Raw genomic sequence first — 13,165 nt, 5'->3', positions numbered from 1 at the left:
TATCAATATTGACTAATATTACTAGACTCTTGAGATGAACTGCACATATGCTCTCACATTCTTGTTTCACCTTAGGCCTTTTTAACATGGGCCTGAGTCACTCTTTGTTTTTTCAACCTGGCTTAATAGTGTCCTATGAATCTGGGTGGGAATGGTTTCATTCTGAAGTCCCCTAAATACTGGTTCAGTACTCAAAATGTTTTTTACTACTTGGTAGATAATTACATATGACTGGCCTAAGGCAAAATTGTTATAGGGTCATGCTTCATTTTGAAGGCACAGCTAAGACCTGTGCCATTCCATAACACTAATTAGCAGTGTGTCATACTAAGAGACTGGCACAGGTGTCTGAACTATAGGTACAATCATGTTATTCCAATTATATACTACGTATTATTGAAGGCTGGATGATTCATTACAACACTCGCAGAGAACACTTTTGGCTGCATTTTGTTAGTCTGCATGCTTCAGAGAACAAAATTTTTTTTATTTTTGGCTAAACTAGCTATAGTTTCTACTTAAAGCGGTGTTCCGGCCGAAAGAAAAGAAAACAATAAGCTAAAAATACGCCTATAATACTCAGGCCTTGTGCATTTAAATAAGGGTATTGTAAATTAACCCCAGTTTTGTGTTCATACAGCATCATTTACTTACTATGTGCAGTTCCTTAACAACACAGCCATCTTCAGTGTGGGCATCTGAAGCCGCAGTGTCCCTCTTCTGGGATTCCATGCATGCTTGCAATCCAGCATGCACCTGCCAATCTCACGCATGCACAGTGCATTGCACAGCCAGCACCCTGCCTGATTGCGGAGACAGCTGTTGTTAGGAGAGGTCATTACTTTGGACCAGTGCACTACAATTTTGAAGCCTATTAGAGCCTCTGGCACTAATCAGTGCTTCAAAACCCCCCGACATTGGAATTCATGCTGAGAGGGGCCTGAACGCATTGGATATGGGGGGGTGGCGGCAATGGATAGGCTAGACAGCATCCGTGCGGCCTTAAAGGATGAGCCGCCTTTGCTATACACCTGGCCCTCCAGTTCCCAGTATGATGCTAGCACTGTATAATGCCAGCAGCTTCACTGGTTCCCAGGGTTAGTATAGATATATTTGTGGTATGCAGGGGATTATGCTATATAAATACAATGACAGATATCAGGTCATTATACTAGTGGTATGTAAAAAGAAATTAAAAGATTAACATGGAACACTGCATTTAAAACAATAGGAATAATTTGGCAAGAATGGTGTACAAGAGGTAAATAGGTGTAGTTGGTATAAAATAATAATAATAATAATAATAATATATTAATAAGAGAAAATAAAAGCATTACACTAAAATGGTGTGAAGTTGTGACACACACACACATTATGAATGTATAATTTGTTCTGTATCTATATTATTATTATTAATATTATACAGGATTTATAGAGGGCCAACAGTTTGTGCAGCACTTTAGAAAATGAAGGAAGACATTACAGTTACAATAAAACTAGGTACACGAGGAATCAGAGGACCCTGCTCATTAGAGCTTACAATCTAAGAGGGAGGGTTAAGTGATAGAAAAGGTGTTAACTATGGGAGATGAGTTGATGGAGAAAGTAAAAACACAGTGTATTAGTTAGAAGCAAGATAGGCTTCTTTATAGAGAAGGGTTTTCGGGGATTGGCTAAAGATGGATAGATTAGGAGATAGTAAGACAGATTGGGGAAGGGCGTTCCAAAAGATGGGAGAAGTTTTGGAGAAGTCCTGGATGTGAGCATGGGAGGAGGTGACAAGAGAGCGTGAGAACAGGAGCTCTTGGGAGGAGTGAAGAGAGCGGTTTGGTTGATATTTTGAGACCAAGTTAGTGATGTAGCTGGGGGAGTTGTGGATGGTTTTGAAAGTTGTTGTTAGAACTAAATTTTTTTTCATTGGGTGAGTGGAAACCAGTGGAGAGATCAGCAGGGAGGGGTGGCAGACACTGAGTGGTTGGTAAGATGGTAGTCTGGGTAAGTCTGGCAGTAGCATTCATGATGGACTGAAGGGGGGATAGTCTATGCAAAGGTAATCCAATGAGGAGGGAGTAGCAGTAGTCAAGACAAGAGATGACCACGGAGTGAATTAGAAACTTTGTGGTGTCATTGGTTAAAAAGGGGCATATTCTGGAGATGTTGCGGTGGTTGAGGTGGCATGATTGTGCAAATTCCATTCTATATGTGTAAATTCTGTCATGCTCATATACAGTGCCTTGCGAACGTATTCGGCCCCCTTGAACTTTTCAACCTTTTGCCACATTTCAGGCTTCAAACATAAAGATATCAAATTTTTATTTTTTGTGAAGAATCACCAACAAGTGGGACACAATTGTGAAGTGGAACGAAATCTATTGGATTTTTGAAACTTTTTTAACTAATAAAAAAATGAAAAGTGGGGCGTGCAAAATTATTTGGCCCCCTTGCGTTAATACTTTGTAGAGCCACCTTTTGCTGCGATTACAGCTGCAAGTCGCTTGAGGTATGTCTCTATCAGTTTTGCACATCGAGAGACTGAAATTCTTGCCCATTCTTCCTTGCAAAACAGCTCGAGCTCAGTGAGGTTGGATGGAGAGCGTTTGTGAACAGCAGTTTTCAGCTCTTTCCACAGATTCTCGATTGGATTCAGGTCTGGACTTTGACTTGGCCATTCTAACACCTGGATATGTTTATTTGTAAACCATTCCTTTGTAGATGTTTCTGTATGTTTGGGATCATTGTCTTGTTGGAAGATAAATATCCGTCCCAGTTTCAGGTCTTTTGCAGACTCCAACAGGTTTTCATCCAGAATGGTCCTGTATTTGGCTGCATCCATCTTCCCCTCAATTTTAACCATCTTCCCTGTCCCTGCTGAAGAAAAGCAGGCCCAAACCATGATGCTGCCACCACCATGTTTGACAGTGGGGATGGTGTGTTGAGGGTGATGAGCTGTGTTGCTTTTACGCCAAACATATCGTTTTGCATTGTGGGCAAAAAGTTCGATTTTGGTTTCATCTGACCAGAGCACCTTCTTCCACATGTTTGGTGTGTCTCCCAGGTGGCTTGTGGCAAACTTTAGACAAGACTTTTTATGGATATCTTTGAGAAATGGCTTTCTTCTTGCCACTTTTCCATAAAGGCCAGTTTGTGCAGTGCACGACTGATTGTTGTCCTATGGACAGACTCTCCCACCTCAGCTGTAGTTCTCTGCAGTTCATCCAGAGTGATCATGGGCCTCTTGGCTGCATCTCTGATCAGTCTTCTCCTTGTCTGAGCTGAAAGTTTAGAGGGACGGCCAGTTCTTGGTAGATTTACAATGGTCTGATACTCCTTCCATTTCAAAATGATTGCTTGCACAGTGCTCCTTGGGATGTTTAAAGCTTGGGAAATCTTTTGGTATCCAAATCCGGCTTTAAACTTCTCCACAACAGTATTAAGGACCTGCCTGGTGTGTTCCTTGGTCTTCATGATGCTCTCTGCGCTTTCAACAGAACCCTGAGACTATCACAGAGCAGGTGCATTTATGCAGAGACTTGATTACACACAGGTGGATTCTATTTATCACCATCAGTCATTTAGGACAACATTGGATCATTCAGAGATCCTCGCTGAACCTCTGGAGTGAGTTTGCTGCACTGAAAGTAAAGGGGCCGAATAATTTTGCACGCACCACTTTTCAATTTTTTATTTGCTAAAAAAGTTTAAAATATCCAATAGATTTTGTTCCACTTCACAATTGTGTCACGCTTGTTGGTGATTCTTCACAAAAAATTTAAATTTTATATCTTTATGTTTGAAGCCTGAAATGTGGCAAAAGGTTGAAAAGTTCAAGGGGGCCGAATACTTTCGCAAGGCACTGTAAGTAGCACATTCCAGTGTACAATAAAAGGTTCCAGGCTTCTGTCCTGTCTGTCAGCTAGGTTCTCATCATTGCTGATGCCCAGTTTGTTTAGTTTTGTTGGTGGAATAGTGTTCTGTGATGTTGCAGCTCAGCTACTCTGCATCTGTATAACCAGAACCAAACTGTTGGCAGAGTAAAGCCGCATACACACGATCAAACAATCCGGTGGAAAAGTCCAGCAGACTCAATCCGACCGTGTGTGGGCTCCGGCGGACTTTTTTTACCCAAAAGTCTGGCGGACTAAGAAAGTAGTTTTGCACATAAATATGTCTCCCGGACTCGCATTTTGGCGGACAATACAGGCATGTGTGTGCTAGTCCGGCGGACAATACGGCCGTGTATGTGCTAGTCTGCCATTCTTTTGAAATGAATTGACTTTTCCTGCACGGAGAAAAGTCCGCTCATTTTGAGTGCGGCTCAAGGTAGCCGGGACCAGCGAAGGAGGTGTCGCTGGCCCATCACCTGGTATGGAGTTAAAGGGGAATCCCTATGTCGAAAAAACGGTGTGGGGGCCCCCCTCTAGGTCCATATCAGACCCTTATTTGAGCACACTACTCGGCCGTCCAGGAAAGGGGGTGGGGACGAGCGAGCGCCCCCCCCCTGAGCCCAACCAGGCCGCGTGCCCTCAACATGAGGGGGTGCTTTTGGGAAGGGGGGCCGCACGGTCCCCCCACTCCAAAGCACCTTGTCCCCATGATGAGGACAAGGGCCTCTTCCCGACAACCCTGGCCGTTGGTTGTCTGCGGGCGGGGGGCTTATAGGAATCCGTGAGCCCCCTTTAATAAGGGGGCCCCCGGATCCCGGCCCCCCACCCTATGTGAATGAGTATGGGGTACAATGAACCCCTACCTATTCACCTGTGAATTTTTTTTTTTTTAAAACACAACACACAAGGGTTAAAATCGTTTATTGCACAGCTCCCGGGGTCTTCTTCTGTCTTCGGGGGTCTTCTCGCCGGACTCCTCCTCTATCTTCTGCTCTTTTGCTAGCTCTTTTACTAGCGGAGGAGCCGGGCTTTCTTCTTCGTCGCTGCCCTCTTTTTCCGACTTTGGGGGTCTTGTCCCCCTCTTCGGGTCTTCTGTCGCTGTCTTCTCTTCTTCTGTTCTTCTGTTCTTCTCTTCTTGAGCTGTCCGCCACAAAAGTACCGTGTGTGGGCAGGTAGCTCATTCAGAAAGTCCGGTGGACAGTCCGGCGGTTTGTCCACCAGACTAGGTCCGCCGGATAGTCTGATACGTGTGTACGCGGCATAAGAAGAAGTTTGCTGGAATCACCTGTTTGACATCAAAGTATGATGCAAAGTCTAGCCATTCGACTGGGGAATCTATCTATCTATCTATCTATCTATCTATCTATCTATCTGCTGCACACACTATGTTTTTCTTTAATGTTTTTGAATGGAAAAGAACCAAAAAGTGTTTCTAGCATGACATCAGATCATCACAATAATATAATCTGCTGACACATTCACCATTCAAGCATGTGTTCTCCCCAATATCTGCCTGGTAAATATCTTTGGCAATTCATGGTAAAGTATACCTAGTCATATAAACAGGCTGAAATGTTTTTTTTTTTTCAATGCATTTTCACAACAAAGTTGCACAAAAGTCCTGCAACTGAACTACAGGTAAAATAATAATTTGCACATACACTGTTATATGGTAAGTTAAATGGAAAATAGCCAATTTCAAAACTTCATAAATGGTCATTGAGTGACTGCATTGAAAGATAATTTACAGATAATTTACAAATCTGGAAATGCAATACAGTAAAAAAAATATGTTTCAGCAAGCATGTAAAATGTGAAATTGACATCACTTTGAGGTGAACTTTAAAACAATATCAAAATAAGTGCTCACTGAAACACATTATAGATTCTCTTGTAGTGCAGAAATATAACTTAGGAACAGCCTCCGTAATGACAGTGATTCGGCCAAGCTTCCCCTGCTGAATAGAGACAGTTAAGCAGCACATTTAACAGAGTGCATTAAAATATAATTAGTTTTGGTGCTTGCATTTATTAGACAATATAGCACACGGATAGGCTATTTGTTTATCTTGTATCAATGGGTCCAGATTAGTTGCATTGCTTCTTAAATGACTTTGAACTGGCTCATGAGGAGCGATGTAGCTGGCGTTTCACAGTGCCATGCTCCAATGGGGGATGAAGCTCAGACATCATCCTAGGTCTGTTTTCAGCTCAATGCTCTGCTGATTTTATTACAGCTGCACTTCCATATCCCTGAGAAATCCCAAGTGACACCATCAATGGTAATACACTCACACAAGAGCACGAAGACTGAAAAAACACCCACAATGGCAATCCCACTACAGTCCCTAATGTTGAATCATGTGCTAATTGTTAGACTCATAGAATGCATTAGATAGTAATGAAAACTTTATAGTCTGGCACAGACACAACAACCATAGAGAATGCAGAAACATTTAGAAACATTTACATGCAGTAATAGATTTCATTGGGGGTTTAAAAATGTTATTACAAAAAAAAGTAAACTGTCATTCCTAAAGGGCCAGTCTGGCCAAAATTGAGAAGGCTTTGTTTGCGACATTGAAAAAGGCCCGAGTTAGATATGCCCTCTATATTCTATTGCTTGGGTTGCTCCAAGCTTTAAGGAAATACATTTTGCTGCATAATTACTGATTTCACCATTGGTGCAATTTGTCAAAGAGGATTTTCTTGGCTTTGCTCACCAAAATTTTGACAAAACATACTCTTTTTTTCTTTACTTGAGGGCATTTATGGGTATATTTATTGTAGTTTAAAACCAGGGGACATTAAATCTAATTGACTTATGAAAAATCCACTCAGGCTGATTTTAATTTTGCTCCTTCAAATGATGCCATGCTTTCTCCAGAATATCTACTGATTTTTGCCAAAATTTCAGGGTTCAGGGAAATATTAACTATCAATTCCACTTATCCCCAATACTCTGTATGTCATGTTACTCCTTCTCTATTTCCATAAGCGCTGAGTCTGACCCTCTTAGGCCATAACTCTTATTTAAGTTTTGATGAGTTGTTCAGGGCTAGATACAGATACAAGTACGTGCTTGGCGTTAATAATGATGACCATATCTGCATGTTCATATAGTCTCCAAGCAATCATTGTTGCTCTCAAAATATTAAAAACCATATGCATATCCAGAAGCAGGTGAGTCAGCCCTTTTATACAGTAAAGTCAATAATGTTGTAAACCAACAAATCGGAATTACAGCACAAATTTAAACTGCACACATTAGAACAAAACACTTAAACAATGGTTTAATAACCCTTACCAATAAGTATATGCTGTGGCTCGCTTTTTATCCCGGTGCCAGCACTTGTACTTGCTGCCACTTCAACCCGGTACTGAACACCAGGGTAGAGTCCACCAATCACCACTGAGCGAATTGCCGCATCTACAGTCTTGTTTATGTGAAACCTTGTCTCATTGCCCAGGCACCAGATCTATATATGTAAAGAAATAATACATTTACTAAGCAACACACAATACTGATTACCCATGTAGCTGTGTTTTTGTTTTGCCATTCCATGCAGTCCATGTGGACACTCCTATGTTAAAAAAGGTTTTCACAACATTTATCCGGAGACTTGTTCAGAAGTTCAATTTCAGTACAAGCACTTCTTTGGCTCACAATTTACCTCGTAGTCATATCCTCATATTATACAAGTTTAACAGCTGTTTTTAAAATCTTTATTAATGCTTACCTGAAAATAAACACAATTTTAAAAAAATTGCTCATGTTCTAAGTTGTGTAGGGAACCACTAATAACTATTTTCATAGGTAAATAGCTAGCTAGCTAGCCTATGCAGAGTTAAGGTCCCAGAATTACTTGCCAAACATTTTCCATATACAGTTCATATGTCCTTCAAAAGCATATTGTAGAGTAAAAACATATCTAAACCCAAGAACAAGAATGTAATTAAAGCTTACCAGTAGAGATGGGTGAACTTTTTGGGTCGAGCATCAGTTCGGCCCAGAACAGCACCCAATCAGAATTTGTGGGGCGATCAGGGGGATATTCGCCCTTTGATGGTCCCATAATGCACTGTGTGCTGCACAGTGCATCCTAGGGACCGAATTGGCATGCTGGGTCAGTGATGTCACAAGGGGGCAGGGCCACCAGGTGATGTTGCGAGGTGGCCCCACCCCTAAGCTACTTAAGAACTGTCAGCGGGGAACTTTTTTCAAAAGCAAAGCTTTGTTTTTTTCTTTTTTTCGGTCCGATGGTGCGACGGGCGTCCTGATTGACAATGGATCTACATCAGGGGACTTTGTTTTTCTATTTTTTAAGCAGTTTGAGTAGGGGTACAATATACTCATGGGGGGCAGGATCTTGGGGGCGCCTTGTTAAAGGGGGCTTCCAGATTCTGATAAGAGGCTCTTGTCCCCATGAGGACAAGGTGCTTTGTGGTAGGGTGGAAGAGCCCCCTGCCACAAAACACCCCCATGTTGAGGGCATGTGGTCTGGTATGGTTCAGGAGGGGCGCTTGCTCGCCCTTTCATAGCCTGCTAAGCTGCATTCTTGGATAAGTGTCTAATATGGATTTTGGGGGGACCCCACACCATTTTCTTTTTCTTTTTTTTGGCATGGGGTTCCCCTTAAAATTCATACCGGATCCAAAGGACCTGGTATAGATTGGGGGGAGGAACACCCACATCATTTTTTCACATTTTTGTATTGCCTTTTTGTATCTGCCAGCAGGGAAGTACATGCACTAAAATGTGGCCTCATCATACAGACTGGCTCCCCAAGCCATTGTTTGCAAAATAAAGAAAGCTTGAAGGGAAAAATCCAATTTCAATGTGATTCTTTATATATGTCAGTTTTGCTGCAGCAGATTCTATACATGGTACATATGTTCCACTTTACAGGCAGACTAATGGGACCCCCCCCCCCCCCCCCCCGACACTATATTTGAAGGGATTTTTAATTTTTATTGTTTCACTTAAAGCATGATTAAAATCACTGCTCCTTTAAAATCAATATTTTTTACCTTTTTTTGCATTGATACATGTCCCCCAGGGCAGTACCCAGGATCCCATACCCTTTTTAATGCCAACATATTTCATATAAGCCTCAAAAATGGGGACTTTTTGAGTTAGGTTACCAAAGACGTTAATAGGGTTCTGAGTTTGGGTCCAAACGTTTTCCATGTTCGGGAGTTCTGGTGCCATACTGAACCCGGGGGTATTCAGCCCATCACTACTTACCAGTCTTTAGTTGGTGGTGGCTTAATTTTTTTCAGCCTATTTTCTTTTATTTTCACTTGGTGGACCTGGCTTGCTGTCCTAGGGTGAGAATATTCACTCACCACAGTGAGAATACTCACTCATGTGCCTCTTGTTCATGTATCCATGAACAAGAGACACTGTCGCCCTAGTAGAGGGCTACATTATGTCTTTCCCTCTTTTCTATAACATTGGGGAATGTTTTCTGTAGGCCTTGCTGGGAACTGATAACTATCAGCTAACACAATTTCTAGCAGGTTCCATTGGTATATTTTTGCACTTAATTAGATACAACCAAATGTTTTCAATTGTATAAAGAACAAACCAAATGGTAGCAAACAAGAGAAGTTCATTGTTAGGATTTACATAGTATACTATAACTAACCTCCAACTAAACTGAACCTAGAATAAATTCATTGTACGGTGACTATTTATCTTCACAGAAAACTCAATTGGCAGGAACATCAGGAGAATTATCCAAAAGACTGGCACCAGACAGACAAGAGCAATAAAAGCACAACTTATTCAGACATAGAATTCATCTAAAAGCAGAACCCAAAAATCATCTTTTACCAGTACGAATACATTTTATTAATCATCACTGCTTTTTAATGTTCTTATTAAATACATAAGCTGCTTTTACCTCAAGAAAGCATTTATGAAAACTGCTAAAAATAACCTCAGAAAATCTAGATTAGAAAAAAAAAACATATGCATACTTTGCTGCTAAGACTGATAAATCATTTTAATGTCGCTATGCAAGCCATCTAGTCAAAATACCTTTTCCCTAATGCTTTCCATTGTAATTACACTTTCTGGCACCGTCCATGAGAAAACTGCAGGCATCAATTTGAATTTTCGTTTTATTTAAGGTAGCAGATAATATTCTCAATGGTTTTTGACTGTTAACAGTGTTAGTCAGAAATTAATCATATGTTAATCTGCTTTAAATCTAATATGGAGACTCCAAAATGTTCATGCTATCGAGATGAATTCATTGAATTGGTAAGTATTGACAGGGGTGAAGCCGAGGTTAATATCTGCATGGGGGTTAATAAATCCTGATGCAATATTGATCTCCCCCAAATAAATATACACATAATGACTAAGTATTTTAGATGCTTACGCTTGCACAGAGGATAATCTGGTGGACCATGTTACATTTACTGTAAAATAGATAAAAATAGCTTGCTTGCCTGGAATATACTTTAATTACATTGAAGTGTATTATCGCACAGTCATATATTTTTTTTGTCCTTTACACTTTTAGGTTATCTTTGTGCGGTTTTTTTGGTATGCAAAAAGAATGTTTAACCATATCAACCAAATGCTTTGAGTGACAAAAATTTAATTAGTAGAATTTGAAGCAGGGGCATTTCTGAATATAGTGGGCATGTGTGCAAGGTTATAAACTTGGGTCCTACCACTCGTGCGATTGGTTATATGCGTTTGCGTTTGGTGCAAGCCATTGATATTCACCTACAGTGTTCTCTCATACAGAGGAGACCAGAGGAGGAGTTTTTGTTTCTCTGAAACTTGTGTATATATATATATATGTGTATGTATATAGTCCCGTCGTACGCTTTCTTGACGGTTGGAATTCGGTGTGACCGTGTGTATGCAAGACAGCTTGACCGAAATCCCATCGGAATTCCGTTGGGAAAACCATAGGAGCTTTTTCCGACCAAAATTCCAATCGTGTGTCCGCGGCATTAGGCTTTTTTCCTCCGTTATCACCTGATGATCTGGCCAGTAAGGATGAAGGAGAACGGGGGCACATTTGGACATCAACACTGTTAGTCGGGGGGAGAGGCGTGTTAGATGTACTAGCAGATTTAATAAATTAACAAAATTAATCCAAACTGCTAATACTCTATAAGCAATTACAGCAAAAAAAAAAAAATCCTGATGGGATGAAGGTTTTAGGGCCAGTTCACACCACATACAGTCCAGTGTGCATTTTTCTGCATCAAAAATGCATGGCATGTAGGTTATATGGTTTCCAGTGGCATAGTTCACACCAGTGCGGTCAGTTTCAGACAAAAAAGAAGAGCATGCTGCATTTTTGGCTGGTTTGTCTCATCTCTGTAACTGATACATCTGTTCAGAGTGAAGAGGGAGTGAAAGACAATCTGCAACAAGGGCACAGACAGAAAGAAAAAGCTAATAAGGGTTTTAGTCCACTATTGTACTAAAGAGATTTACCTTCACTTCCTGTTTTGTTAAACTGATGTCACCAGGATAGGAAGAGAGGGGAAATGTCCAACAAAGCTCCGAATAGCAATAAAAACCCATACAATATATATATTTTTTTTTAAAGTGGAGTTCCACTCAAGAGTGGAACTTCTGCTTATCTGCGTAATAATAATGTGTCCAAAGAAGCTGACAATAAATAGGTGATTTTTTTTATGATAATGTATGTGTAGTCTTTGGGCACCTAAAAGTCCACTTTCAAAAGAGTATTATGTGCAATTTCTTGTACACTGGGGATGTGATGCCTTCAAAGATAGCCTACCAAATTTATGAATTTATTCTAGCAGTAAAATCCCAACAGGGGTCTAACCCTCGCCCACACTATCCAAAATGAAAAGAAAAAAAGTTGAGCCTGAATAAGAAGACTGACCAAACAGAGGTAAAATTCCCTTGAAAGGTTAAACAGTGAACATATTAATATTTCAGTTTTGTGTGTTAACTTTTTTGTTATTTAGCTATTTTTCTGTATTTTAACTTTAATTTAAATGCCAGGGAAACAGCTAACAAAAATTTCAAAAATTACAAAAATTAAATATATATGCAGATTTTAACTTTCGTATTAAAAAGTATCACTTTGATAATATTTGTGCCCATTCACCATTTTGTCAAAGATAATGTTGTAATGGAATTTTAGTTTATGTTTGTACAGAAGGAAATAGCTTTACCCTGTAGTCTTGAATAATTCCATTCTGGTGATCCGGAGGAGGTGGGTCCCAGGAGACGCTGATACTTGTGCTATTGTTACTCCCGACTGTCTGAACAGTGACAGACTGCGGTGCAGCACTCGGGGCTAGAGCAGGTGAACAGAAAAATAGAGAGAGAGACATTAATCCTTCAAGCTGAAGCCTCATTTTTAGTAACCTTATGTATATCCAGGCAGGCATAGCCCTTAGCTTGTGTTCCCTGCAGACCTGAATATGCAAACAGAGCAAGCTAGTGAGGTTGAAATATTAGCTGTTGTGATAACATCTGTTTAATAAAGGAACAACATTCGGCTTATTCAGTCTTCAAAAAAAAATCTGCTCCTTTATTAACATTGTACACATTTTCTATTCCATATTTTTTCCTCTTGCTACATGGTGTCATGCTTATCTAACACACGTTATATTGTATGTTTATTTTAACTGCATATTAACTGTTCAAGGTTCACCAAACGCTCTTAGAACATTTATCAAGTGGAATGTTTATACTGTTATGCTGGACTTTTTTCCATGAAGAGTGCCCCAGTAAAACATAAAAATGGAGCAATTAAACCATTTCGATAGCTAAGGTTAACTCAGTAAATTGCCATTTTTTTATATTATCATGCCTCGATGACCCCAAAATTGAGCTAGCAAAAATGTAGACTATGGTTCTTGCACCCTCTCTTAGAACTGTGCAGCTTTTGCTTCATGCATTGGAGCATGAAGGAAGGAGGTAGGGTGAAAGAGGAAAGGAAAATAGAGGCTAGAAGAGAATGGGAGAATAAAGGAGAGGTGATAAGAGAGGAAAATGGGAGAGAAGAGGAATGGAGGAAATGGAAGCAAAGGAAAGAATGGCAGAGGAGATGGTAAAAAAGAGGAGAGAATGAGGAAGAGAAGTAGTGGAGAAAAAAGAAAAAGAAGAAATAATGGGAGATGAGAAGAAACAAAGAAGAAGAGTAGGGGAAGGATAAGAAAGGAGAAGAGAAGATGGGATGGGAGAGGAGACCACTGAAGAAGACAAGATGAGGAGAGTAGAGATGATGAAAGGATAGAATGGGAGAGAAATGTAAAGAAGCAGA

At 40.4% G+C, this 13,165-nt stretch overlaps 1 protein-coding gene across 20 annotated transcripts in view; it reads right to left on the bottom strand.

Moving 5' to 3' along the window:
* ROBO2 (roundabout guidance receptor 2) overlaps positions 1-13,165 on the bottom strand; it is a 1,315,320-nt gene that overhangs the window by 68,805 nt on the left and 1,233,350 nt on the right. For all 20 annotated transcript variants that reach the window (XM_077480077.1, XM_077480086.1, XM_077480092.1 and 17 more), the window contains 2 exons: positions 12,069-12,193; positions 7,192-7,363 (listed from right to left, as the gene is read on the bottom strand). In XM_077480077.1, coding sequence (XP_077336203.1) covers positions 7,192-7,363; positions 12,069-12,193 — 297 coding nt within the window. The remainder of the gene's footprint in view (positions 1-7,191; positions 7,364-12,068; positions 12,194-13,165) is intronic.

Source organism: Lithobates pipiens, unplaced genomic scaffold (assembly GCF_037356315.1).
Source record: "Lithobates pipiens isolate NorthernLeopardFrog02 unplaced genomic scaffold, aLitPip1_a1.2 Scaffold_16, whole genome shotgun sequence".
Classification (NCBI taxonomy): domain Eukaryota; kingdom Metazoa; phylum Chordata; class Amphibia; order Anura; family Ranidae; genus Lithobates; species Lithobates pipiens.
Note: the sequence above shows the minus strand (reverse complement) of the source record. Positions and strands in the feature narration are given on the sequence as shown.